The following is a 27,777-nucleotide window of genomic DNA, read 5'->3' as shown; positions in this document are numbered from 1 at the left end:
TGCTGAGAGTCTGTCTTAGCTATATGTTCTTAAAAGTTCTATCCCAAGTGTATTACACCTACAAGCACGGGGAAGAGAAACAGTTGTAGATGTAAATATTCCTCTGTCACTGTGGTATGGCAAAGGTGGCAATCAAGTCAAGCTCTTGCTGATAATTCTTGCCTAAAATAATAACCATTGACATATGACGTCATTTCAGTCTTTCATGATCCTGAAAACCAACAAACAAGGTGCTACTAAGTCTTACAGTGAAGTCTGCTGGGCGTGCAGTGTCTCGGGTCTGTGGGTTCCTGGGAGCTCCTTTTCCAAGCCCCAGTTTCAGACCCGCCGAGGCCGGGGTCACCTGGCCTCATCACCTCTGCGGCCGGGCTCCCCACTCGCAGCCACCGCGGCCCTCCCGCTGCGGTTCCGGGGCGGTGCCGGCGCGGCAGGTGCCTCCCCCCGCGGTCACGGCGGGGCTGTCGCCGCCGCTGCTACGTCAGGGGAGTGTCCCGAGGCGGGCCGGGCCGGGCCGGGGCCGGCCTTCCTCCTCCGCCCCTGCCCCCGCCGCCGGAGCCGCGGAGGGAGCGAGGGCTGCCCGCTGCCATGGAGGCCCGGTACAACCTCAAGAGCCCGGGTAGGCGGTGGCCGCGCCTTTACGGGCTGCCCGGGCCGCTGCGGGCGGGCGAGCCCGCCTCGGGGCTGAGCCGGTGGCGGAGGGCTCGGGGCCGGGGCCGGGGCTGCGGCGGGGAGGAGGGCCGGGGCTGCGGCGGTGGCGGTGGCGGTGGGTTCCCTGCGCCGAGGCGGAGGCCGGCCGGGTTCGGTTCTCCTTCGCAGTGCGATGGCGTTGAAACCTTCCTCCGAGCTGTAATTCGGTTCGAAACACCCTGACCGCCAGGTCTGTGTACGTGTCTGTGTGCCCACGCGTGTTGGTGGTTCGTGGACACGTACCTCTGAACGCTTAGTCAGGTGGCCGTGCCCTGTTCCCCCGGGCATCGCCTGCACTCCGAATGGGTGCGTGTGAGGGCACGGCTTGCCAAGGGTAACTTGGCCCGAGTGGCGTCAGTTTGTTTTGCAGAAGTGTTGCTGTACAGGCTCTGTGTACTTGTGTGTCTGTGTTTGTTCACATGTTTGGTTTGACATGTTTGCATGTTAAAATTCATGTCTATAAGTCCTGGGCTTTCTTTTGTATCCTTGAAGTGAGAGAAACGCCTCAAGTGCTGTGGAGAAAACAGCGCTAGAAGGGAAGGCTTTGGTTCCTAGGAAGCAGACAGTGGACAGGCCGTGGCTGTGCTGGAGAGCGGCTCTGACCGGCTGTGCCAGGGCTTCACCTCCCGGGAGCTGCTGCACAGCCGGAGGCCTGGCTGGCCCTGCCGAAGTGAGGGCTGCGAGGGTTTGTGTGCGGGCTGGCCCTGCCGAAGTGAGGGCTGCGAGGGTTTGTGTGCGGGCTGCTGTCCTGCCCCTGCTTTCGCCTGACCGGGTGTTGAGAAATAGCCATTATCCGCTTCATGTTATTGTGATGAATAGTAGCTTTATTTTTTAATCATACCGTCCTGTTTCCAGCATGAGAGGTGGGGAGAAACTGAATGTTATGATGACTTGTACCTTACAAATGTCAGTGACATGCTTGTTTACAAACATACCTCATGCGGATGATGGGTCTATTGTTAAATTGTGTCACTTAGCCTCACACCCAGGTTGCATAACTGGAAGATAAGAAGGCTCACTAAGCAAATGATGAACCTGTTGTCATTTAAAATGTCAGAAAGGAATACTTTTTCTGGGGAGATATGCAGGATGTGTGGCATATGTGAATTTAGAAGGCCACACAAACATGCTCACTGGTTGTGGTTTGCCACGTCATGGGAAACAGTGGTGGTGTGCTGTATGACAAGCACCCGGGATCTGGGTGGAGAGGAGAAATATTTGTGGCTTAATTTAGAAATGTTCTTCCCCTTTATTATTACTTGTCCCCCCCTCTATGCAAGAGAAAATTACCTTTACTGGAATTGATTTTCAGCACCTTTTGGTGCTGAAAACCAGCTGGAACCTGCTGTTCCATAGCAAGATGAACTTTGAGGGGAAAAGATAAATAATTCATACAATGGCTTAATATTCTTTCTCCAACTTGAGCATGTTTGGTTGCATTTTAATTTATTAAACTATTTCTTTCCATATAGATAGTGAAAGTTTGTAAATTATATAAATAACTTTAAAAATTTCTATAATGATTTAAAACATTGATTTCAATAGTCAATATGTGTGAAATCGTTCACTGAACAGATGGGCAAAAAGGTGTTGAATAAATATAAACAAATATTTTAAATAAATATTTTTTCTTTACAGTTGCACATTAAAATGAGTTGACAGTAATTATGTATAGCTACTACTTGTAGTCTGGCACTTTAGTTGCTAACCTGGTAGATGAGCATATGGAATGATTTAATATTTCTGTGTGTTTTACAAATTCCTATCTTGTTCTAGTTACCTGTGCACTTTAGTGGTGGTATCTTACTCTTGCCATTCAACTGAAGGTTAACAATGGAACTGTAGAATATTCTAATATTAAGGTGATTTCAATTAATGTAAAGGCACTAAAATACATAAAAAGAAGTCCACTGTATTTTCTATTTCAAGGGGTTGTGTCATGTGTGGACTGAAGGGATTACTTTGGTAACTGAGCCCTCTAGGGCTTTAGAACAAGTAGTGTCCTTGTGCCTGTTGTTGTTGCTTTGCCTTTAATAGAGGAAGAACCAAGCTGCTAACCTTTAGGTCAGCTTTAGGGATTTGGAACATGCTGTCTTGAGACAGAATAGAAAAAGTAATGGTTTTGTACCTGTACAAGATGCTTCTACTGTTGAAATCTGCTTTTGGACTTGAGCAAACTGCAAATGGTGATTTTGTCTGCTCAATATATTTTAAAAGGGCAAATTCTACTAGCCCTTTTAGTATAAGTTGCTTTAATGTAATGTTGTAGATGAAAATACATTTTTAAATAGGAAAATGTTGTTAAAAGAAACATGTGCCTTTATAGCAGAATTTGGCTTAAAATAAAGATCTATAGAGTTGTGAAGGAGCTGAAGTTCATCTGTGGTTGATACCTGGATCCCTTTTCTGTGAATGTGCTAGACCAGACTGGTGAGTGGGGATCAATTAGGTTCTCCATTGCTGTAGTTTGTGTGCTCTCAAGCAGACCACAGAAGAACAATATTGCTACACATCTTTGTCCTGCTGCTGATTGCTCCTAGGCAATGTGTTTATCTTCTTTCTTATCCCTGTTTTTACAGCCAGTTAGCTCATCCCAGCATATCTGAAAGATGGGAACTCTCCACAACACAAAGCAAGTTGTTCCCCTGCACACCACGTCTCTGTTGATGAGAGGCAGCGCAGCTCTGGCCCGTCTCAGTTTGCCATAAGTACAGGTCATGGGCAGTGCAGGTCTGGGATGGCAAAGCAGCTCCTGTCACTTGCCCTCTGTAAGAGCAAGGAGCCATGGGAGCATTCACCTGGTGCTGTCTTCTCACACTGCCTATGAACTTGAGTTTCTTTTTTATTTCTTCCCAAAAAGACAGTTAATTTTGGAAGGGATGAAATTTCACACTTCACACTTCAGGTTTCTTTGTATTGCTTCAATAAGGCAAAGCTTTGTAAGCTGTTGCTTCATATTTTTGTGTGTATTTTTGGCAGTTGTAAAAGGGCAAGCTATTTTCTATCTTAGGATTTCAAAATGGATTAGTCAGTGTATATCAGCCTGCTGCCACATGGCTGATAAACCTCTCCCATCAATATTAAAGCTCAGCTGACTAAAGTACAGACTTCATCCTCTTCATGCCTCAGGAACATCCCTAATTTTCTGAAATTTATAAGACAGCTACTTGGAATAATCTCTTTACTTTTTTTTTCCCCCAAGAGCTGTGACCCTTAGCCTGCTGTAAGATCAGACACGGAATCTTGTAGTCACTGCTCTTGTAGTGACGATGTCTCACTTTTGCGTGGGCTGTGACCAGGTGTCTGAGTGGGTATTAGCAGAGACACGTGAAGAATTATGAACAACTACATACAGTGCCTCACACAGAGCCCACAAAAAACCATGCTTTTTAGTTTTTGAGGGGGCAGAGTTTGTTTTGCTTACAGCAGACCACTTCATCAAGATTTTGATTAGTGAGTGCCCTGGAGCCCTATGGAGAGCACATGGAAGGAGTCATGGCATGCTGTCCTGCATTTGTTGCCCAGAGGCACTGCTTTGGGATCTTGAAGGCATAGAGAACATAACAATGCTGAGATTGTGATCCTCTTAGCTGTCATCTTCAATATGATTGCTGTTTTTCCTAAAAACTGTACTTCTTTCTCCACTGCGTATTTTGCACAAGTAAGTGATCTGGGCCAACAAGCATACATTAGTTCTTTATTAACTGAACAGCTAATAGGAAATAGCCAGTAGCTGTTGTGCTGCTTAGTAGCTTCTGTGTATGAAATAAGGATAGATTGTTTAAAATTAAAATGTTGAACACATGTTAAAAATTTATTCACTATTTGATCGTAACGTGTTCAACAAGCACCTTGGATTTTGTAAGTTTTACCTTCGTTTGCGTTGATCACTGAACAGTTGTTTTCAATTGCAACTACGATAAGAGTACTGTACTTCCTGTTGCCCTGAGGGAAATGAGGACTAAAGATTGGTTGTTTCTTCGGGTGAGAGGAAAGCAAGACAGGACTAATTAAAACTTTTTGTGTTTTTATAATAGTTGTTAATACTTTATGTGAGTATAGGAGTCTTGTTGATCATGTGAAAAAATGTACATGTGGCTGTGAAGATGTAAAGCAGCTATTCAGGAGGCTTATGGGTCTTGAGGATGGAAAACAGCTGGCCTGTTTCTTGGCAAATGGTGTTTACATTTGTTTTGTAGCAGAAGTCAAAGGAACTGCCAGAGGAATGTCCTGTTCTTGGCTGGGATGGAGTTAATTTTTTTCCTAGTAGCTGGTTCAGTGCTGTGTTTTGGATTTATTTATCTTATTTTTAGTTCACAAATGATCACACATCATTCACAGGTTCTAAACTGTCCAAGAGAAATACATCCACAAGGTGACACACAGCTCCTAGTGACACTGTGCAGGTTGCTGTGAACCTGTTAGAGTTGCTGTATATTTAAATTTAATAAACCATTCTCTATAGAGTACAGCAAAAAATACCATTGAAAAAACTACCATTTTCCACATCAAAGAGCTACTGTGACTCTTTGTTTTAAATATGTTTTCTTACATGTGTCAGTGACCACATCACTTAAAATGTGATTTACTTAAAATGTCAAAGCTCATCAAGTGCTGTCATTTTACGAGAAATCCTAGGTACTTTACGTATAAACTTAATCCTGATGGGTTTTTTTAATGATGTACACTGGAGCTACTGAGAGTGTGATTCACTGTTTTTTTCCCCTTACAATAAATTTAAACATTACCTTAAGTAAACGAGATTTTCTTTTAAATGCCAAAGCAGTTTGGTTCCCAGATGCTTTGGGCTGCTGTGGGGACTGGTGATTCAGCAGGTAGGTGATGCTCTGCACTGTGACCTCTGAAGTCACTTGGTGGTTACACTGGCTGTAGGTCAGGCACTCTTGGCTCAGTGGTCAGGTATAGAGTGGAAGGGGGAAGAAAACAAAGCCAGCTGGATTTAAGAAGACCCTCCCAAAATGTCATCCATGACACATTTGTGTAATTTAAGGGACATGATGCTTGTCTCAAGCTGTCTTATGTGATTTCATTTTTTATAATTTTTTTCTATTATTTTTGTATAATACTTTTCCTAATTTAAGTCGTAGTCTCTTTAATAGATAAACACATAACAAGGATTACTTGTGTTTTACTAATCATTTAAGTGGCTTGAGTAGTTATAAAAGTTTATCTGAGATGAAGGGTTTTATGGGAGTTCCACTTTCACTGAAAAGCCTGTATTCAGTAAATAAATTGCATCTTTACTTGTGCTGTTTTTGTTAGCAGAGCCATAGGGAAAGTTACTACTTCTTCTGAGTAGACCTCTAAATCTTGTTTAAAGTAAAAAAAAAAATAGTAGCAGCCATAAATAAAAAGGTAGGAAACATTAGCCAAAGCAGTAAAAGCTGTCAGGTTGTTTTATTCTTCTTTTCCCAGCTTAGATAAGTCATCTTGAAAGATTGAGAGATCTCTAGCTTTATGCCAGCTATTCTGGATTCTATTATTTATCTGTACATTATGTACTTTCTTTTTCAAACAGTGGAACTGAAATTTCAAACTGAAGTTTGAGAATTCATTTCAGAATGAAAAGGTTGCTGTACATTTGAGGAAGATACTGTCATGCACAACCACTTTTTTTTTAAAAGACATAATGATTTACTAAGAAAACACCACCGATGTTCAGATGCTGTCATCCCTTTAAGCAGTTTCACTGATGTTTACAAAGACTGATCACTTGCGTTTTCTGTGTCCAGAAGGTTTTCCCAGACACTAGGTACAGACAAGTACATAGTAGGAGTACTTGAATGAACCAGCAGATATATTCAAAAGAAGCAATTGTGTGTACTGAAGTTTCAGGGTAGCTTGAAGTAAAGGATGATGAAAGTGGAATTTGACTGGGCATGGTTTTTGGCAGAAATAAATATATTAATCACATATGCATTTATTGTACAAATTTTCCTCATTAATTGTTATTCCACCACCACTCAATCCTAAAGTAAGTTGGTGGCTTTAAACTTGATTCTCAGATTTTTAATATCCGTTTTTTGCTTTTCAGAAAATTTTATTCAGTGTAACGCAAGGAGCAGATTGTCAGGCAGAGCTTCTGACCTGTAGTGTTCTGTCTTTCCTCTACAGAGCAGTAGAGTTCCCACACCTCCTGCTTATTGGTGGGAACTCTCCTGTAATCTCTAGTCCAGAAACTTAATTTCCCCAGGATTTAATTTTGATGAACATTGATAATGTGTTACCGAATGTATCTGTGCAAGTGTGGTTATTTTGCATGCTGATGGTTATGTCACATTAAAAAATAACTTGATTATTTTGTCTCTAAAACCTGTCTTAGACAAATTCAGTGTCTTGACTTTTTTTTTTTTTTTGGCTGTATTAGCCATACTCTTTGACTTTATTGACAGTCTGTGATTCTTTATTTCAAATGGTTTTTCAGAATTTTAGAACTTTAAATGATTTTTCAGAATCGCCATTGCCAAATGTTTACTCAATGACTCACAATGACTTAAGTGGGTTGAAATACCATGACTTATTGCAGGCAGACTGTGAATTATGCTTGTTTCTTCCACTGCAGTTTTTGGTAGCCAAAGGAAGAACTGTTTCATGAATACTGCAGCAGGGCTTGAAGAAGAAACAAATGTTGTGCTTTCTTCACTGGATCACACGTTCTCAGAACAAACCTTTACAGCTCCAGGCTTTTCCTTGCAGCCTTTCAGCTGGTATTTTTCAGGGGTGTGGGAAGAGAAACACAAAATAGTTTGGGTTGGCAGGGATCTTTAAAGGTCATCTAGTTCAGCCTCCCTGCCTCAAGGAAGGACACCTTCTGCTAGGTCACAGCTCAAAGCTCTGTCCAACTTGACCTTCAAGGCTTCCAGGAATGAGGCCTCCACAACTTCTCTGGGCAACTTGTTCCCGTGTCTCATTGCCTCATGGTAGAGAATTCCTTCCATATGTCCAATCTAAACTTACTCTCTTTGAGTTTAAAACCATTCCCTCTTGTCTTGCCACTACAGGCTGTGGTAAGAAGTTACTTCTTTCTTATAAGCATCTTCTAGGTATTGAAAGGTCACAGTAAAGTCTCCCCAGAGCCTTTTCTTCAGGCTGAACAACCCCAGCTCTCAGCCTTTCTGCATACACATGTGCTGCTTAGAATAATGGAATAATAGTAAGGATTGGGTTGGAAGGCACCTTAAAGATCACCTACTTCCAATCCCTGTGCTGTGGGCAGGGATGCCTTTCTCTAGATCAAGTTGCTGAGAGCTCCGTCCAACCTGGCCTGGAACACTTCCAGGATGGGGCATCCACAATTTCACTGGATAACTTGTTACAGCTCCTTACCATCCTCACAAGAAATAAATTTTTTCCTAATATATAATCTAAATCTATTTTCTTTCAGTTTGAAGCCATTCCCCATCTTGTTGCTACATGCTCTTATAAAAAAATCCTTCTCCCATCTTTCTTGTAGGCTCTCTTCAGGTATTGGAAGGGTGAAGTTAGGTCACCTGATAGATTTTTAAGATGTCCTGGGTTGCTTAATACTGAAAACTTCTTATAAGCAAATTATCTCTATGATATTCGAGAGCTAAATTAGATTTTGCTGTTTCATGCCCCAAGAGTGGAGTAGTGTTATGCTGTAATAGCTTTCCCTCGGTGAACGTGGGTGACTCCACATGATGCCTTTATGGGGGAATATATTTGTTTTCTGTCCTGGTCTCTCAGCTGGGAAATCTCAGTAACAGTTGTCTGCCTTGTCCATGACTCCTCTGTCTTTATTAGGTTTTGTTACGCACAGTCTCAGTTTTCTCATGGTCACCATTTTGCTTCATGAGGTGTTCACTCCTGAATTAGCTCATCCTAGTGCATGCCACTCTTCTTCTAAAGGCAAGTGTCCAGCCTTGTTAGCTGTGAAGCAATGCTGAGTCCAAAGCCTTTTCTGGTCTAGACTGGTTTTCTTATATTCCTCTCTAATGAACTGGTAAACTTTAATGAAGAGGAAAGAGACAAACTGTTACTCAGCAGAGCCTGAATGCTGCTAGCTGTGACGTGACCTGGTGGGATCTGTCAGGTGTTTAATTGACACCTCCCTGTGGCAGCAGCATAACTGAGGTAACCGACAGCAGCAAGATTTCCACATTACTGGTTTTCTGTTTGGGTTGTAAGAAGTGAAATTTTCAAACTTTGAACCATGGTTTATAGCTGTCCAAAAGTGTGAAGGAGGAAAAGGACTTATCACAGTAGATTGGAAGGAAAATTCCTCTGTGGGGAGGCCAGAGTTTTTTAGTAATGTGTGGTGCACATGAGGGCACCTGAAGTATAAGTGATGTAACAGAGCTTGCAAAAGAGGGCACAAGAAAATACAGATGATGCTGGTATTTCTGAAGTGGAAGGTTGGAGAAGGTTACCTATGAGTATCCTGAGATCATGATAGAAGAATACTTGGGTGTTCACACTCAGTGGCAGGTTCCAACTGCAGAGGCCCTGGGTAAATTTTTCAGGCTGGGTATATTCAAATATTTCAAATCTATTATAAAACTTCATCTCCTCTTACTGGTGACATGTTGATTTCTCTCAAGTATTACTGTGACCTCCTTTTGCTCAACTGAAGGAGTAGTCATGTAATTGTCATGGGAGGTGTCAGAATAAAGCTTTTCAGCAGTTGGTAAAGATGCACATGATGTCCTGTATCATAAAATATTGATGTTGTTAGCCTCGTAAATCTTGTAGTCTGAAACCCTGTTAATGATACGTAGGTTTTTCCTCCTGTCTGGTGTAATTACTAACATAAAACTACTTTAGTCCCAGTGTTCATTGTTGAGAAACTGTGACCATGCACATATTTTTCATAACTTTATGCTTGTATAACCCATTTAAGGTTTATTCATCATAAGTAATTATATAGTATCTTGAATTATGAACTCCAGTGAAGAAGCTGGAATCTGCTAGAGAAGATTAGTTAGCTGAAAAGAGTTCTTCAGGAAATGTTTTATGTATTTTTCTATGCAATGCATATTAAGTTATTTTCTTCGTTTTCATGTCTTATGCTTTTTTTTTTTCAGCTGTCAAACGTCTGATGAAAGAGGCTGCAGAACTGAAGGATCCTACAGATCATTATCATGCACAGCCTTTGGAGGTTTGTTTCTCTATATGTTTGCAAGAACTTGTAATTAGGCAGTTTTATTAATATATACATTTAATATATACTTTTCTAAAATGATAGCAAAACAATTTTTTTCCCCTATGATGGAAATCAGCAGCAGAATTCAACTTCAATGATCTTGTTGTTCAGGGTATTGGTGAAAGTATTTAATAACATTGCACATGAGTAGTTTTATAGCATGGGTGTGTTTATTCCCCCATCACCTTCCCAAGACTATGGAAATACTTAATATTTAAATCAAGCTTTTTGTACCAAACCTGACATCTGGCACACTTGTTGAGTTGTTCACTGAAGCACTTAACCTAAGGTGATCTCTGAGGATTGCCATTTTGCATTTAAGAAAACCTGTGAAAAACACAAATGTGTACAATTCTGGATGCATTGTAAGAGAGGGGGATTTCACTTAAGGAGTAGCTTCTTGTCTAAACAGCTGGTTAAGTTTTTGGGCTGAGAGGACAATTAAGTTCTGGTGGTTAGAAGCTTAAACAGAAATCCCTACTGACTTCACTTGGTTAATTAAAAAAAAAGCAGTGTTCTGTGGTATTCAGTTAGGAGATTTGATTTTTAGCTGTTTGCAGAAATAAGTAACATGTTTGACATGCTCACATAATGCATGTTCCAGGGTGCTATAAAATAGTCCTTATTGTCTTCTTGTTTTTATCTGTAGCTTGCTTCTGCTTCCTGTGGTAAAATTAGAGGTTTAATTCTTGCTGTTATTTGTAACCTACATGAAGATCTTATTTCTGGAGTAGAACAGTGTCTCAGTGGGAAGAGAACAGTGGCAGATGAAAGGAGATCTTGACAGTTGTCTCCTATACTTGAAAAACTGCAACTAGGTGGGCCGCCCCAGGGCTGTAATACCAGTGTTCAGCATTAGCTGAGGGATCTCATTCACTGACAGCAAGCCTCATTTGGGCTCCTGTCCTAACAGTAGGAGTTGTTCTGCTTGTAAATATTGAGGAAGTTGTTGGCAGCTCAAGTTCTGATACCCAAATCGCAGCTCAAAAGCCCAAAGAAATAATGTTTAAAGAGAAGTTATTTATATGTCCAGTGATGATAAAACTGTAAATTTCAAAGTGTACCTTTCAAAGTTGTGCAATAAGGTACAGTAGTTGTTTCACAACTGTTAGTGGAGTAGGGAAAATAGGAGTTCTCTGGGCTGTGTGACCTGGGCACGGAAGGAGCTTTGGGAAGGCTGTCATTAGTGTTCTTTCTTGGTATAGGTCTCCCCCTGGTTCTCCAGAAATTATTGTTCACTGAGGCAAAGATCTAAAGATTTTGGATCTTACTCTTAATTGACTCAGTTTTCCATCTGTTGGGTAGTACAACTCCTGTCATAATTTATACAGCTAGCATAAAGAATTTGGATAATGAATTTGAGGCTTTTGGCGAATTATTGCGCACTAAATTTCCCAGAAACCTACAATGCTTTATCCTTATTGCTGCATTCTCTTAACTCTCCATTTGATTTTGTCTTCTTAAAACTTCTGCCTGTATACTGTTTCTTCAGCCTGTCTTTGTTCAAGAAAATGGCATTGAGTTGTCTATTTCTCTGATGAACACTTTTTTTTTTCCCCTTCTTCCATTTGATGGGGACATTTTTAGGATAATCTTTTTGAATGGCACTTCACTGTTAGAGGCCCTCCAGATTCAGATTTTGATGGAGGGATTTATCATGGGCGAATAGTGCTACCACCTGAATATCCCATGAAACCACCCAGCATTATTTTGCTGACGGTAAGTAAGCATGCTCATTAGTTTTTCCTTTTTATATTATCAATTTTATCATAGGTACAGAGAGAGAGGGAGATTCTAGGCATTTAACATGATGTTATTTTTGTAAGAAAGGTGGCACAGTATAGCATAATTGACGGTCCAAAGTCTTCCAAGATTATTTTGGTAATCTCTTAATTGCACGAAGCTTTATGCCTAATAAATGCTCTTTCCTCCAGAAGCAATCACATTGCTGATGTGGTTGTCTGGTTTTTCTGTTTCTCCATGGGCCCTCTTGGTTTCTGTTGAATACATTGCTCAGATGTTGGGAGGCAGACCTGTAGTTTGAGGCAAAGGCCTTCCTTTGTGCATAGTTTTGTAGAAGGTTTTCTTCATGCATTAAGAGACTCAGATGACAGAATTTTGTTTTCAGCAAGCTGAACGCCAATTTTGTGGTGTCATCAGTAGTATGATTGTCACATATTGTTTGTGTATGGAATTCTTTTGATTGTGATTTTTATGACTTTTATGAAGAGTTAACTTCTAGCATGCTTTATTGTATCCTCCTCCTTCCTTTGAAGGCAAATGGCAGGTTTGAAGTGGGGAAGAAAATTTGTTTAAGCATCTCAGGGCACCATCCTGAAACATGGCAGCCTTCGTGGAGTAGTAAGTAACAATTCCTTAAAAAATCTTACCCCTGTCAAACAACTTGTTCTTTAAACTCAAGAGAATCTCATGAAAAATGTTGATAGTGGAAAAGGAGATAGATTTTGAGAGTGTATTGGGGAGAATTTGTCAAATGTAAGGCCATAAAAAGAATGAAATTGAATGATTTGGAAGTCATACTAAGTAAAAGCCGGGACTGAGAAACTGAGGGGTGATGGTAAGCTCTTCTTTACTTGGATACATACGCATTAAGAATTCTCAGACTACTTAGAATATTCTTTGTGTGTTTTGTTTAAAATTTTCCTTATAAAAGAAATCCTGTTACTTTACCCTGTTTTTGCGTGATCACTAAGCCAGCTTGAATAATAATAGAATGAAGTTTTCAGTTCTAATTATTTGGTTCTGAGCACTCAAGAGGAAAGATAATGTGGTCAGAGTTCAAAATAACTAAATCATCTCTTTGTTTTTAAAAATACTGTTATTACAGAAATTGAGAGCTGACACAGTTCATCCAAGGCAATATGCTTATGTGCAAGTAATTCTAGTTTTGCTGAGTACAGTATATCAGTTATTTCTATATTAGTTTCACTTTTAAAATATATTGGTAAGATCTTAGGAGTTTTCTAGCAGACCACTCTTCAACTTTTGTTAAGTCTCTAATGATTTTTTAAGAGTAGAAAATGCTGTGTTTCTAAGTAGTTCTATATATGTTGTCTCTTTTCTGTGGTACTTATGTGATATTTATTTACCAAATCTATTAGCAAAGTGTCTTGAATTCTTAAGTATCATTACTTCTGTAAAACAAAGTCCAAGTACAGATGTTGTCAAAAGAGATGCTTCAGATGACAATTCTGTTACAAGCAGTTACCAATATTTTACATGAGTTCCTTCCCCTATTATGACGACATAAAAGGAACAAATTCTGCAATACTTTGCAAGAAAGAAAAACTCTGAGCATGTGTACATTAAATTGCAGAATTCGTGTGTAATAGAAAACAGATGCAAAAAAAAAAAAAAGAATTCCCTGTGAACCTTTTCGTTTTTCCTCTCCCCCTGCTCCCCTTCTTCCTACAACCACCTTTTTGTATATTAGTTCTGCTTTACCTTATTTCATAGTTTTTAAAGTCTGGAACACTCAATGCAACATTTTTGTGACAATTTATTTTTCTCTTCTCTGTTGGCTGGTGGCCTTTTCTTTGTTTACAATGTAATGTCAAAACAAAATTAAGAAAGCCGTGCAGTGTACCAAAAAGAACCCCAAACTACTGCTGCTTGTAGGAAGTTCAGACTTGGCAGGATGAAGTTTTGCACTCAGAAATGCAACTTTCCTGATTGTGGAATGAGATTACATAACTCTTGTTTCTGCCAACTTGTTTCTATCTCTGTTTTCCCGTTTTAGTAAGAACAGCTTTACTAGCTATCATTGGATTTATGCCAACCAAAGGTGAAGGAGCAATAGGATCTCTAGATTACACACCAGAAGAAAGAAGAGCTCTTGCAAAGAAGTAAGTGCTAAGGTTGTTGTTGTAGGGACATTTACATTAATTCACTTTTAGGGTAATGCATTGAGTAGAAAATAAGCTACATCAGTCTATTCTATTGCATTTATTCCAAATAAAACGAGTTTGATGTCTTGTATGTGTAGTCACTTTTTTCTCTGACTATTGTGCAAACTTGGAAATTGCAGTCAAGCAAAATGTTTTGAGAGCACTCCATTCCTTCCAGCATTGTGTGGTCATATTAGAGGTTTGTCTGAAATTCAGACTTGGAGATGTAATTAACATTGTGTTACAGTACTAATTGCAGCATGGAGAGAAAGTGGGTATGATGGAATTGATAGTAAGTGGGGGAGAAGACCACCAAAATAATGATGTATAATTGTATTTAATAGTGAAATTATTTCAAAATTCTGAAGCAACTTCTTCTAAATGATCTTTAAGAAGTTAACTTGAGATTAGGTTTGTGACTATGATAAAATTATTAGCTTAGTGAACAAAAGGAGGGCGGTGGATGTTGTTTATAGGGACTTTAGCAAGGCTTTTGGTGTTCTTTCCCTTATCCTCAGTCATGAAGTACAGCCTAGGTAGCTGGGGACAGTAAGGGAGATTAAGAACTGCCTGAGCTGCCTGGCTCAAAGGATTGTGATAAGCAGCACAAAATCCAGCTGCAGGCTGGTCACTATTGGTATATTCCTGGTATCAGTGCTGGGGCCAGTGCTATTCAGTGTCATTAATGACCTGGATAATGAGAAACAGGGTGCACCCTCAGCAAGTTTGCTGGTGACACAAAGCTGGGAGGAGTGGCTGATACACCAGAAAGTTGTACTGCCATCCAGAGGAGCCTCAGTGGGCTAGAGGAATGTCAGAGAAAAGTCCTGCCCCTGGAGAGGAATAATATCAGCTGACTAGAAGGGAGCTTGGAAGGGAAGATTATGGTGGTCACTATGCTGATCCTGAGGCAGCAGGGTGCCCTCGCAGTAAAGAATGCTGAAGTGTCCTGGGTTGCACGAGGAGGAGCATTGCCAGCAAGTCAAGGGAAGTGATCCTATTTCAGTATTCAGCACTGGTGAGACATCAGCAGTGCTGGCTTCAGGTGGGACTGTGACCAGGTCAGAGTACAGGAAAGATAAGGGCATCCTGGAGATAATTCAGTGCAGTGCCATGAAGGTGATTGAGAGGCTGGAACATGTTTCATCCATGGAGATAGTAAAAGAGCTGGGAGTGTTCAGCCTGAAGAAGAGAAGGTTCAAGAGATCATATCAATGTGTACAATTATCTGAAAGGAGTTGTAAAAAAGGTAGAGCCAGGCTCTTTTCAGTAGCATTCAGTAACAGGAGTGAGTCGGTGGGGTAGGTTAGTCATGATACTGTCCTGTCAAGTCTCTGTGATTCCTCACTAGCTTGGAGAGCCACTTGCAGTGTGCCCTATAGAGAGGTGATGTGGGAAGGTTATGTTCTCCAAGAAGCTGAAATTCCTGGATTGGAGGTGCAAGCTCCAATCTATGTCCAGTATAACATTTGTAATAATAGTTAAATCTTTATAATTTATCATTTTTATTTGTTGCAGATATAAGTATTTTAATTGTAAAAAATTATTAATAAAGTATAAATAATAGTGATATTTAAGTCAGTTGTTAATACTTTCTTAAATGACTTGAGACAATTTGTGTTAGTAATACAGATAATTCTCAACATATTTTTTCAAGATAGTGTGATTTGAGGCAGAGGGAAGTACTTTAAGCTACTGGCCTTGCCACCACTTGTCTTTCTGTGGATTGTTCTGCAAATAGTTTATTAAACAAGCACACAGGAACACTGAGAACATGCTATTCTGAGCTATGTCTTTTGTGGGCAGGTCACAAGACTTCTGTTGTGAAATGTGTGGCACATCTATGAAGACAGCCCTCTTACCACTGACATCTGGAAGCGTGTCAAGCCAGGCAGACAAGGAGGCTAAAGAGCTTGCCAGACAAATTAGCTTCAAGGTAAAGTCACCGTTTAAACTTTGATCTGTCTTGCATAGAAGTAGAAAAGAAAATACTGAGAAAAAACTTGTAAATCACAGAAACATTCATCATTTCAGAAAACCTTCATCAATTGCTATGTGGAAGCCTGTTTCCTCAGTATTGTCTGAAAGAAAATAAGAATGGATCTCTTGAAATTTGCCACTTAATAAGTTGTACATCTCAAGCATTGATTGATTAGTTTTAGTGGTGACCACTGTGGTAGGAACTGCCTATGTTGCTTTTACTTCCACATTTTCCAACACTAATAACTTGATTAAATTCTCCAGAATTAGTTGTATCATAAAAGTGTGATGAAAGTTTGGGCAAAGCTAACCTAAATTTTTACCTTTGTGATTTTTTTTTCCTTTTGGATTATGGAAGGAATAAAACATATTACTACTGAAAAATGGTTGCAAATTCTTTTGAAGTACTCTGCTACTATCTGAAGATACTGAAAGTTGAACTCTGGTATGGAAGTTGCTGTGACCGAAAAATGTGTTCTCTAGCTTGTGTTTCAGTGAAAGCAAGGTTTGTTTAGACAAATACATTCCTTAGAGAATTGCATGTCTTGCATGCACAGTGTTGTTTTTCACTGCGTTTTGCACTAAACTCTTAAATCAGCCACTAAAGAAGACTACTGTGCATGAGAGCAGGGAACTACAGTTACATTATGACAACGTGGCATTAGTGCAGAACACATCGTCACTAAGGTCAGGGCTGCCAATATATCCCTTTTTATCACCTATGTTCTTCTAATAGTGTCCTGACGTCTACTTTTTACTTTTTTTTGTGTGTAAAGGAGAGTAAAGATTATCTTCTGAGTATTCCTGCCATTTTTGCAGGACATGCATATTCCTGTGCCATAACACTTAAAATAAAAACATCTCCAAATATTTTACAAAGATGAGAAAAACAGGGACAGAGTTTTAAAGCTCAGCTACGTGGAGAAACAATGGATTGCCTTCTGGCTTTTTTAGAATATATAAGGGTTTAAAGTTGTAAGATTGATTTTTGAGAATTGCTAATCTTCAAAGAAATTCTAGAAATATCCAAGTTTGGTTTTGTTTGGCTTTTTCTTTTGTGAGAAAGAACTCATAACTTACATTTCATACCTTTTTCAGTTTTAAATTTCAAGGCTTAGAAGTATCAGTCTTTAAAGAATATAGGTGTTTTCCATGTATCTATATGCTTGACACTACTTCCTAAGAGCACTTGTCAGGAAAAAAAAGGAAAAAAAAGCCTTAGGTTTCTACAGCCTCTTACCATCCATTGTGAGGGTTTTTTTTCTTTTTAATTTAAGAAGGCAAATCAGTTCTGTCCTCTGGTTGCATCTTTCTTCCCTTCTCAAATCAAAATGTAGGGGTTGAGGTTTTTTAAGCTTCCTGCTTCTCTGCTTTGCTTGACTTTATCTGTTTGTTGTTAGGTGGAGGTGTTCAATTGATGTGTTTTTAATAAACTAATAGTATGAATTACTAGCAGAAAAGAAAGAAGTTTTTAATTATTTGGATACATTTAATGTGAATTTATGGGGTAAGATTTAACATCAGATTGCTGATTGAGTGTATAATTTCACAGAGCCTCTCTACTAGAAAATATACTAGCAACCTCTGCATTACCTTCCTCCTTAAATAAGAGATTTCTTATTATGTGTAGATGATCCCAGGGTTATTGTGTTTCTTTGCAGCTTTAAACAAGATGCTAACTTTTTAAAAAGTGGTACTGAGATAGGAATATGTAATTCAGGAGGGGGAAAAACCCCAACTCCTCTTCTCATTACGGTTTTCCTGCTTCTGTGAGCAGCCACCTTTGTTCCTGTCTGTTTTAATAGTAAATTATATTTTGTATCAGTTTTATACTGACTTCCAAATAATTTTCTAGGTGTTACATAACAGAAATTCCATTTTGCTTAAAGAAGGAAAAAGGAAAAGAAAAATTACTGATAGCATATGTATCACTGTAAAACAGTGTGGTTTACCTTCATGTTGCCATCACAAGGCATATTTTGCAATAAAATCAATTCTCTGCTCACCCTTATTGTTACATTTAAATATGTTGTCATCTTTTGAATATTAGTCTGACTTCAGTCTAGATACTAGACTTAGTGCTTTCATACGCTAAAGTAAATCAAATGCACATTTGGTATTGCTTTATAGAGATTAACAGCAAAGATGAAATAAGCTCATCTTGAAAGAAACAAGAGTATGAAAATCAGTACTCATGGGTTCCGGGAACTTGTGATTGGATATAGGAAAGATTCACCCTGAGTGTTGTCAGATGCTGGCGCAGACTACCCAGAGAGACTCTGGACTCACCCAGCTTTGGAGATGCTCAAAACTTGTCTGGAAATGACTCTAGAGAAAGTTGGACCAGGGACATCTAGAGTTCCATTCCTGTCTAAATGTTTCATAATTCTGTGTTGCTTTGTTGATGATCCATATTTGAATCATAACTTTTCCTGTCTAATATTACAGTTCATAATAGTCAGTGCAAAGAGACAGCAGTGTTCTTAGAAGATTCTAAGTTTTTAAATGTTAAATCCATCTCCAGATTGTGTTAGTGCCATATTTTTTGGATTCTCTTGAGGTAATACATATGAAGAAACAGAGAACTTAATTTCCTCACAAAAAATAGTATCATGAAAGACTATTGTACTGTGATCTTACCAGTTTATTATCACTATAACTGGTTGTTTTCTAATACACTGTTTGTATTTATTGCTGCTACTACTACCACCACTATCTATGCTTGCATTTTAAGACAGTCACTAGATTTGAAGTTGTCATTTTTGTAATAAGTTGGGATCTAGACACATGACTTGGGAGGTGATGTGTAAATTTTAGAAGTATTTCAGTTCCACACTATGATAGTATGTACTTTTCCATTCCCAAGAGATTACTGTTGCCATATATACTGGAGTTCATGTTCTTCTACATGTCCCTACTGATCTCTTGTCTCAGATTTCCTAAGCATGAAACCTAAATTCTGGGGGAAATTTTGTGTAGTAGACATTTTGTAAATGTGTATGAAAGCAGTATTGCAAGACTTGAATTTTTTCTTTTGCTCTGTGCTGAAATTTGAATACTGGACACTGGTGTGCATGTACTACCCAGTGTAGTGTCATGCATATATGCCCATTCTGTCTGTGAGGCAACTTTGGTACTGAAACCAGTATAGCCAGTTTACACTGGCACTCACTAGAGGCTCTTTAGTCCTGTGGAGGAACAGGCTGTGCTACTTCACTTGTATCAGCAGTAGGCTAGCATTGTCTTAAGGACATGCAAAACAAAAGTATTAAAAATTGTGTAATTCTGGCATAATGTCCTGAATCTTCTAAAGAATTTTATTTTTTGCCCTCTACATCTGTACTTTTTTTGAATGTTATATTTGTTATGTGCAAACAAAATTGGTTTTTAAACCGTTGTTTGCACATTTGCAGTCTTACTTTTAAAGAATGAGAATTTCTTAAACTTGTTTCTGTGTCATTGAAATGCAACTGGCACACCTGATTATTACATTTTGGTAAGCCTCATATTCTCTACAATGGAATACACATTCCAAAATAAGTCAAATAGTTTTGGAGCAATTTTGATCTTGTCTGTGAAGTGTACATGTGTGCTTCTTGTAGGCAGAGGTCAATTCATCCAGGAGATCTGATGCTGAGCCCTCAAACACATCTGGACTGAACCACTCTGCTGCTTCACGTGAGCCCCAGCAGGATGGTGCAGCTAGAGCATTCCCAGATCCAACAAGTGCGACGGTATGTCCATCTTTGAGCTTTATTGGGCATAGTTTGAACATGAAATTGGTCCTCTTAAACTGATTTGAGTCCTGATTGAAGTATGTGGTTCGCTTACTTATGCTGGAACACCTGCATACTTTTATATAAAATCTGTTAGCAAATAGTATGCTGAATCATTTTTAGTAATAGCAACCTCTGTTTTCACTTTCTTCTCTTGAAACAAGAAATCATGTTCTTTTATCAGTTCTTCCCAATGTTTCCTTTAATTACATTAAGTGTTCATTAAAACTTTATGGTGTCTGAAGCACTACAATTTACCATCTGCGTAATATAGCTCTGGTTTTTCCTACAAAATTCTTAGAGGCAAAAAATATTTCAGTGATAACCTGTAGCTTTTAAATATCAATCAATACTATCTTCTTGGGTTTTATAACCTCTTAAGTAAGTCTAAAATATTCTTACCATTTGAAATATGACACTTATATTTTAATATGCTAGGTGTGGGGCTTACATAAAGGTTTCAGAAGTGACTGAGGTCTGATGGTGGGCCAAGGCAGCTGCTGTTACGACTGTTGCAAAGGCAATCTAAATTCACTGATAAATTGCAGGCAAATCCCAGCTAAGCTGACTTTTTTAGAGAGGATGGGGCTGCAGATTGGTTAAGAAACCTACAACATGTCCAGTAACATCTGTTGTGTGTTTGCAACATGTTTTCAAGCTATGTAGAAATATAAACATGCTAATAGCAATCTTTCTTGCCTCCCACAGTAAGGATTCTTCCAGATTGTTCAGGATTTATTAAACTATTTTATTATATTCTTCTTATTATAAATCCTGGCTAATATAGTAGAAAGATCTCACACTCCAAGGCATTGCTGGCATTTTCTTGAGGAGAGAGATTTTTTTAATTAATCACATTTTTAAGAAAACGGGTTTTATCAATTATACTGATTTAATAATTAATGATTAATTTAATTTTCAGAAGATAAGTCTTATGGAAAATGAGACCTTTAAACATATAAACATATAAATGTATGTAAAAATATTAATATATGTGGTTAACTGTAAATTATAAAAGGGTTCATGTTTTAGGGAATTGAGCTAATATTCGGGATTGTTAGTTTTAGTTTGAATCAACACCTGTGTTTCTGAGCTGCCACATTTTGACTGTTAGGAATTATCTGGAGTTATTCAGTAGTGGAAAATAGCCACACAGTGGAAGAAGGAAATGTGTAACAGGAAAGACTGTTTTAAGGAATTTGAGCTTGCTATTTTTGTGTTCTTATTTATGTGAAAGGTAATAGAAATCATTTCAAAGTAGGGCACACTGGACCTTGATCTGCTTAGAGCTGTTAAAGAGTACCCATGCAAACCTCAGATCTTTTCTACTCATCTGGGTTTCTTGTATGTGTAAAATCCATTTATTGACTTCTTGTGTAAAGACCTAATTCTGCCTTATTAAGTTGTGTTAGATGTGGGTAACATCAAAACATGTTATTCTCTCTTTCTGGATAAAATGTTTGCCACTTAGTCTACAAATGTGTACTTTAATTAAAAGCTGTTCTAGAAACTTTGCCAGGTTTACTCTCTTTGAGGGCCAATGCTGAGTTCTTTTTTAACTTGTGTTAACTTCTGATATTGTAGATTAATGTGTCTCACTCTGAAGTCATGGAACCTTTTGTCTTTCTAGTCAATATAGAGGTGAATACTAGAAGTAATCATGCAATAAAAAAAGAAACTGAATGTTACATTTCTTCTGTTCATTAAAGACACAATAGTATATAGGTGCTAAGGAAGGGGTCACCTCTAGGTGAAAGTGAAGGAATATGTAGACTGTGTTTTACTATGTTTGAGTTTGCTTCATGTTTGAGTTTGTTCTTTCCAGCAACAATTCTCTGTTCCATTATTTTTTTACCTTTAAGTTGCTTGAAAGGCCAAACATGTTTAAATGTGTTAATGCAATATATTTGCCAGCACAGTAATGTCATTTCTGGGATAGTGCTAACTTAATTCTTTTGTGAAGAACACTCTGAAATGAGTCTCTGCCATGGCATCACTTCGTGTCCATTTCTTTGTTCCATGTGCGGCCTTATTCCTGAAGAGAGAATTTTTCATTCCATCAGAAAAAGAGATATTTTTAATTAGCTCTCCCTTCTGTCATCTTTCACCTAGGGAAAGCATTATAGCCTCACTAACTAAAGAAGGACTAAGTCTTACAGTATTTCCATTAAGCATATGTTTTTCAGATTTCAAAACTCAGTTTGAAACTGTTGTTTATGTTTTGGCTGTCATTGTGTTACTCAGTACTTCAGTCTACAGATTCTTGCCCTTTGAAAATACTTACTGTGTAGTTGCTGCATGGATGTGTTTGTCCGTGCACTCCCTACATTATAGAGATTTGCCAGGTGCAAGGCAATGAGTACAGCAGCATGAGATCAAGGAAAGGAACAACACTGCTCTGGAAAATGCTGCCACAGCAACTCATCTAAAAGGATACAGAGCTGCAGAAAACAGTCTTTTGCATTAATTAAACTAAAACAATAGTCTACCTAAGGCATCATGCATAGTATTTCTGAGGAGTCTGAACCCAGTGCCGAGAACACCTCTGACTAGACTACTTCTGACAGTACTTTATTTTATTTGTAGTAGCTGTTGGTGTCTACTCAGGGCAAAGTAATGGTACATTGTTCTTGTCTGAGTGTTCAAAGTGCAAGCAAGGTGCTGCTGCTGAAAGTTGGCTTGATAAAAGTATTTGCCCTTAGTATTAAGGTCCTTCCACCTCTGAGAAAAACAATGTTTTTGAAGGAATATATTATAAATAATCAGGTGGGACTTGGGTCCAGTGGTCACCTAAATTTTGGTACCAAAACTCTGGTCACAGTGGGACTCATTAGTGGAGGCTGGAGCACAGTGCAGTTTACCCAGCAGCAGAGGCTGGTGGGCTGCATTTCTGTCCTCCCCTGAGTGCACAGACTAAATCTGTGTGGATTATGGGTGTCTGAACTTCCACTAAATCTGTACTAATACATTTGGTGTATTGATATGGATAGATGTCCCACCTTGGGGCTTATAGTTAATGAATAAAGTAGATGCCTGGTGAACTTTATTAAGTAACAAATTAAAAACTGTAGTTAGGTTGTTTCCTGCTAACCTGGGACTACATTAAGCCTCAGTACACCTGTTACTAAACAATATCCTATAGTAGTGACCTGCACTGATAATAGTGGATGAAGCATTATGAGGGGTGATAAAATAAACAGTGTAACTGAAGTCAGCTACTTTGAGCTGATGAAGGAGTTTTCTGTCAGAAAATGAGGCTGTGTTCTGATGCATGAGATTTATAAAAGCCCTTACCTTTAATCATAAGTGCTGAAATACTGGTAAAAGTATTTCCCTTTATCTCTGTTAAGTGCTGTCTTAGATTTGTAATACTACAGCAACCACTTTAAATGTCTTCACAATTGAGAATACTTGGCCCAACTTTGATTCACTAAAAAATAGGCATTTTTCACATCAGCCATTAAGCCAATCTGTGTCAAACTTCAGCAGTTCTTCAGTTGGAAGTTGTACAGACAAACAAGTATTTCACCTGTCCTGTTTTCTGCATCTCCCCAGATCATTAGTATAAGTGAAAGAGGCTTCAGTAACCCAGAGGACTTATATGGTTCTGAGTTCCTGAGTTTGCTGTATTTTTAAAACATCCCTTCTAAGATAATTATTTAACCCTTCTACTATCCTGATAAAAATTTTAAAAATAATGGCCCGGAGATACAAAGAATACAATTAATGCATTTTTCAGAAGACTGAACATGATATAAGTTTCCTTACTTGCTTCTTTTTAGACAAGACAAGATTTTGTTAGTTCTAATATTAGTATATTTTACTGAAATAGCTTGTTCATCAAATAATTTTTCTTATGTCCTTGGAGCAAAGTTTTCTATCAAACCTAACAGTTTCAGAAGCTTCAGAAATAATATGACAAGTAAGAATATAAATAGTATGTAATAATGTGACACATGTGTATTAAATGTCTGTAAAGATCAGATGCTAAAGGTGGCTATAATGTAACTATTATTTAATATTTCTATTTTTACTCTGTTAAGCTTTCATCCATATTTCCCATATGGTTTGGCAGAAACCGTTATTTGGCAGAAACAATGAAAATTGTGTCACATGAGGTGTTGTGTTAGTCTAAAAGTCTTGTAATGTTTGCTTACAAGGATTTTAAAGACTTACCATTAAGCTGAAGACAAGATGTTTGTGATTTTTTTTTAAATATGCAGCCCATCTGCCATTTTTGAGATTCTTAACACTTAAGTCTTCAAACCAAAAAAAAAAAAAAATCAATCCATCTATCTATCTATCCATCTATCTATCCATCTATCTATTGCTATTATTTAAGATACTGTAGCACCTGGACCCAAATTTATATCGGGTCATGATCACTCCTTTTTTAGCTTTTTTCTGCATGTCCGGTAATAGTTGGCCATTGATTATGTTTGGAGTCCCAAGGTGGTGCATTAGCTGAGCTTTGGGTGAAGCCTTTGGTCTGCTGCTGGCCCAATCCATCTATAATTTCCTCAGAAAAATAACTTAAAGCCTTGAAATTGTCAGTGAGATTTCTCTTGGATCACAGATCTGTTCATGTCAGTGTATGACAGATTGTTCTATTCAGAATAGGGTCCTTGTGTTTTATTTTAAAATTTAAGTTCTGTGGTATTGAGAAGATGTGTGTGACAGCCAGTGCTAGTTACTTTTGTCAGTAAGATGAAGGATAAGGAATATTTCTAGACTTTTTTTATATATTTAAAAACTGTTTGAAGAAGAAAAACATTGCTTACTGAATTGATAGTTCTTGTGTCCTAAATTCACTTTTCTCCCTCTCACCTTCTGGATGATGGGAATGTAGATGAGTCTAGGAACTTCATTTTTCAGAGACTAGGCTTCCTCAAGTCAAGTCTTTATTTTCCTTGGCATGAGGAGCTTTCATGTGAGAAGCAGAATTACTTTCTTCTGCAGTGTACTGGAAATCACAACAGGCTGTTTGTGGTGTTCTTGGCTGTCTCTGCTGATAAAATGTATCTTTTAAAAACATTTTTCTTTGAAGCTACCCAAGTTGCTTTGCTTATTTAGGCAAGATGCCTGTGTAAACAGGCAAGTTGTCAAATGTGGGGAGTAATTGCATCAGTACTTCCTTGCCAATGATAAACTGTGGGAGCTACTAATGATGGGGAGGTAGGAATGGAAGGCCTCTTCCCTGGGTGGGACAAATCACCGACTAGGTGGAAATTTTGAATTCTTTGTCCACACACAGAAGAGTCACAAGACCAAGTACTATTCACTGTCTTGTGGATTCTCCTGATACGCAGTTGAGGGCATGCCCCATGGAGTCATGTGGAAAGTTTATCTTTTATGGGTATAGTGGATGGCTGAAGCAGTTCTTAAGGTTATGGATATTGGGTCCATTAAAAGGCCTTGGGAAAAAATCTAAAATGTCAAGAATTCTAGTTTTACCTGGTGTAATCATAATCCTTTAGAAGGAAAGGAGGAGAAAGCTAACTCTGGAAAATAGTTACAAATTGGTTTAAGTAGGAATATCAGAAAACCTTATTTTCTGATGACTGAAAATGAGACTTAAAAATTTTAAAAGCCTGCAGTTTTTTCTCAGAGGTTCTTTTTTTTAAAACACTTTTAAACTTAACCTTGTCAAAATGCTTATTTCTAATGACTGCTGTGTACTACTGTTTTTAATATTAAACATTGGAAGTTTCAGCTTTTCAGTATTGCAAGCAAGATAAGTCTGATGGGAGATCAGATGTCATATTTTCTAGTTCATAAGAGTGAAACTTGTTTTTTTCAGCATAAAATTCTCATGAACAGAGTATCATTTGCCAAAGCATGTTTTTTAGTACTTGTAATGTCAGACTGATTTTGACCAGTAGAGGACAGTAGGTAAGTGCTTGCACATGTGCTGTGCTCAGGAACGCCTGCTGGGATCAGGTGTTTGTGGTTAGGATTTTTGTTTTGGTTTTTCAGTGGTGATGGTGGTGATGAGAACAGACTTCTGGACCCAGCTCTCCACAGGAAGCATTGCAGCATTACTTAATTACAGTTCTTGGACTTCTCTCCATCCTTCTTTGGCTTCCCCATCTTGTTTCCCCTTCAGTATAGGTGACATTGCAAATCCTCAGAGATATGACTACTCAGAGGATTGTTAAAGATTTCTTGAGCAGCAAAGAGTTAAAACAAATCCTAGACAAAGATATTTGAAATCTCTAACACAACTATGGTTTGACAGACTTCCTTCAACCTTCTCTTGTCTATAGGACCGCTGATTTTCAGCTTGAAATACACTTCTACTCAGGATAGTGTATGGACAAAAACAACTGGCTACAACAATCCTGTAATTATTAGTGACATGTATTAACAGTTATCTGAAGAGCACATTTTAGTCCTTATGATTTTATCTCTTGCTAATCTTATGTGCTGTATTGTCTGATGACTCTCAACCTCTCTTTTTTAGCCTGAAAGCCAGAGTGGCAGTCCAGTGGCTGGCCAGGAGCATACTCCAGCTGTGTCGAGCACCAGCACCCCGCTGAGCCCTCGGCAGCGCCGCGCGCAGCAGCAGAGCCAGAGACGGGCCCCAGCTTCCACCGACTTCAACCGGGCACAGCAGCCCAGAGTCAACACCAACCACACGGGCTCAACCGTGCTCATTGTCCTGCTGACCTTTGCGCTGGCAGCTCTCATATTTCGTAGAATATGTTTGGCTAACGAGTATGTGTTTGAGTTATAAGGTTGTTTGTCCTAACAACAGTGACTTGAATGCTTCACTGAACCTTCTGTATTGGCTATGACATGAGAACTGTTTACAAAGGTTACTTTTTGTATTTGCGCTTAAATCCTTATGAATGTTAATGTACCTACAGATACATTACTTGTAGGAAAAGCAAAGTTGGACATGTAAACTATGAGTTTTAATTGAGTGCCCACTAGATACTTGGAGAAACGGTGCAGTGGAATAGTAATATTAAGGCATATGGGATGGGACTAAATTTGAATAATTTATGAACTAGTAAAAGAAGATTTTTTTAAAAATGGTTGATTCAATTTTTTATGGGGCATAAATGCTCATATAAGTACCCCATCTAAGTTAGTATAAGATTTGGCATTGAAGAGGGGATTATTAAATGAGTCACTGCTATGTGTTTTGTGAACTCCTAATTTAGAGGGAATACAGTTTTGTAACTGCTTTTATTTGCCATGACACATTTCCAGAGGTGAAACACAAATTGGTTGTTATGCTGCTTTGTGTGTGTGGAAGGGGGAAGGGACTGTGGGAGGAAAGTAGGTGCCAGAAAACAACTTGCATTATTTTGATTTTTATTTTTCAGAATAAAGATTGGGTAGTCTTTTGAAAGATTTGAATGTCCTCTTCTAGTACTTTCAACTGTATATCTTGTTTCTAAAATTTGAAGATTATGCAAAACATGTTTATTCTTGCAATAGTTATAAATATGTAATATAATTATTTACCCAGAGCTGTTGTCTTTTAATTATACCAGAAATATACATAATGTGTTGAACTGATTGTTTCGTGTGTGGTTTTATTTGCTAAAGAAAATTTAAACCTTATTATACTTAAATTCTCATATATATGAACATGCTTAACAGAAGTATTTATTACAATCCTGCTAGTAATAAAGTTTCGAGCCAGTCTTTGGATATGTTTCAAGTATCACATGGCAGTTTGTTTCTTGTTTGTCTGAGGGTTTCTTTGGTTGGTTGGTTGGGTTTTTTTCTCTGGGGTTTTTTTTTTGTTTTGTTTTGGTTTTTTTTAGGGGTTTTTAAATTATTTTGGTTTTTTTAATCTTAACCTAAAATCAATATTTTGGACCCAGAGATCTACTTATTCTAAGTCCCTGGTAATATTCATGAACATGTGAAAAGGCATATACAAAGAGTAGACCTACAGTTGTTAGGGTTTTGAGAAGTTTTGTCTTTGACTATTTAAATACTGAAGTGTAAGAAAGTGGGATAATTTTCCTCTTGTATTATTGTTCAAATTCAAATTACTGTTCAGCATTTTTATTTCAATGACAAGGAAGTTTAGATAGCTTTCATTTTGTTGCTGTCAAACATAGTAGCACTAAATTAAGTGAGATTCTCATCCTGTTTTTCAGCAACTATATCAAGCTAGCTAGAGCTTTCTTAAATTTTATCAACTATAGTGTATATTACTGTATTGCAACGTTAAAGTAGCTATAACAACTTCTAAAATAAGGAAAACCCATTTTGTGTC

The 27,777-nt window shown here is 38.3% G+C and overlaps 1 protein-coding gene across 4 annotated transcripts; it reads left to right on the top strand.

Annotated features, from left to right (window-relative positions):
- The first annotated feature begins 169 nt into the window (after nucleotides 1-169).
- Nucleotides 170-27,065, top strand: UBE2J1 (ubiquitin conjugating enzyme E2 J1). 4 transcript variants are annotated; one of them, XM_072926632.1, is made up of 8 exons: nucleotides 170-278; nucleotides 9,753-9,826; nucleotides 11,459-11,590; nucleotides 12,148-12,232; nucleotides 13,632-13,737; nucleotides 15,586-15,715; nucleotides 19,362-19,493; nucleotides 25,999-27,065. In XM_072926632.1, exons 1-8 carry the CDS (start codon nucleotides 185-187, stop codon nucleotides 26,269-26,271), a joined length of 1,026 nt encoding a protein of 341 aa, XP_072782733.1. In that variant the 5' UTR covers nucleotides 170-184; the 3' UTR covers nucleotides 26,272-27,065. The 4 variants fall into 4 exon arrangements, with proteins under 4 accessions (XP_072782733.1, XP_002195471.3, XP_072782734.1 ...); XM_002195435.7 differs by lacking the exon at nucleotides 170-278 and adding an exon at nucleotides 451-616; XM_072926633.1 differs by lacking the exon at nucleotides 170-278 and adding an exon at nucleotides 464-596.
- Nucleotides 27,066-27,777: the final 712 nt, after the last annotated feature.

The sequence above is a fragment of the Taeniopygia guttata genome, chromosome 3, assembly GCF_048771995.1.
Source record: "Taeniopygia guttata chromosome 3, bTaeGut7.mat, whole genome shotgun sequence".
Classification (NCBI taxonomy): Eukaryota; Metazoa; Chordata; class Aves; order Passeriformes; family Estrildidae; genus Taeniopygia; species Taeniopygia guttata.
This window is presented reverse-complemented; position numbering and strand designations above follow the sequence as displayed.

Bases quoted from the DNA above. Each gene is read 5' to 3' on its own strand.
- UBE2J1 (XM_072926632.1), top strand. From the start codon at position 185: ATGACGTCATTTCAGTCTTTCATGATCCTGAAAACCAACAAACAAGGT. The intron at 11,591-12,147 runs GTAAGTAAGCAT...CTTCCTTTGAAG, and splicing joins CCAGCATTATTTTGCTGACG to GCAAATGGCAGGTTTGAAGT. The intron at 13,738-15,585 runs GTAAGTGCTAAG...TTTTGTGGGCAG, and splicing joins AGAAGAGCTCTTGCAAAGAA to GTCACAAGACTTCTGTTGTG.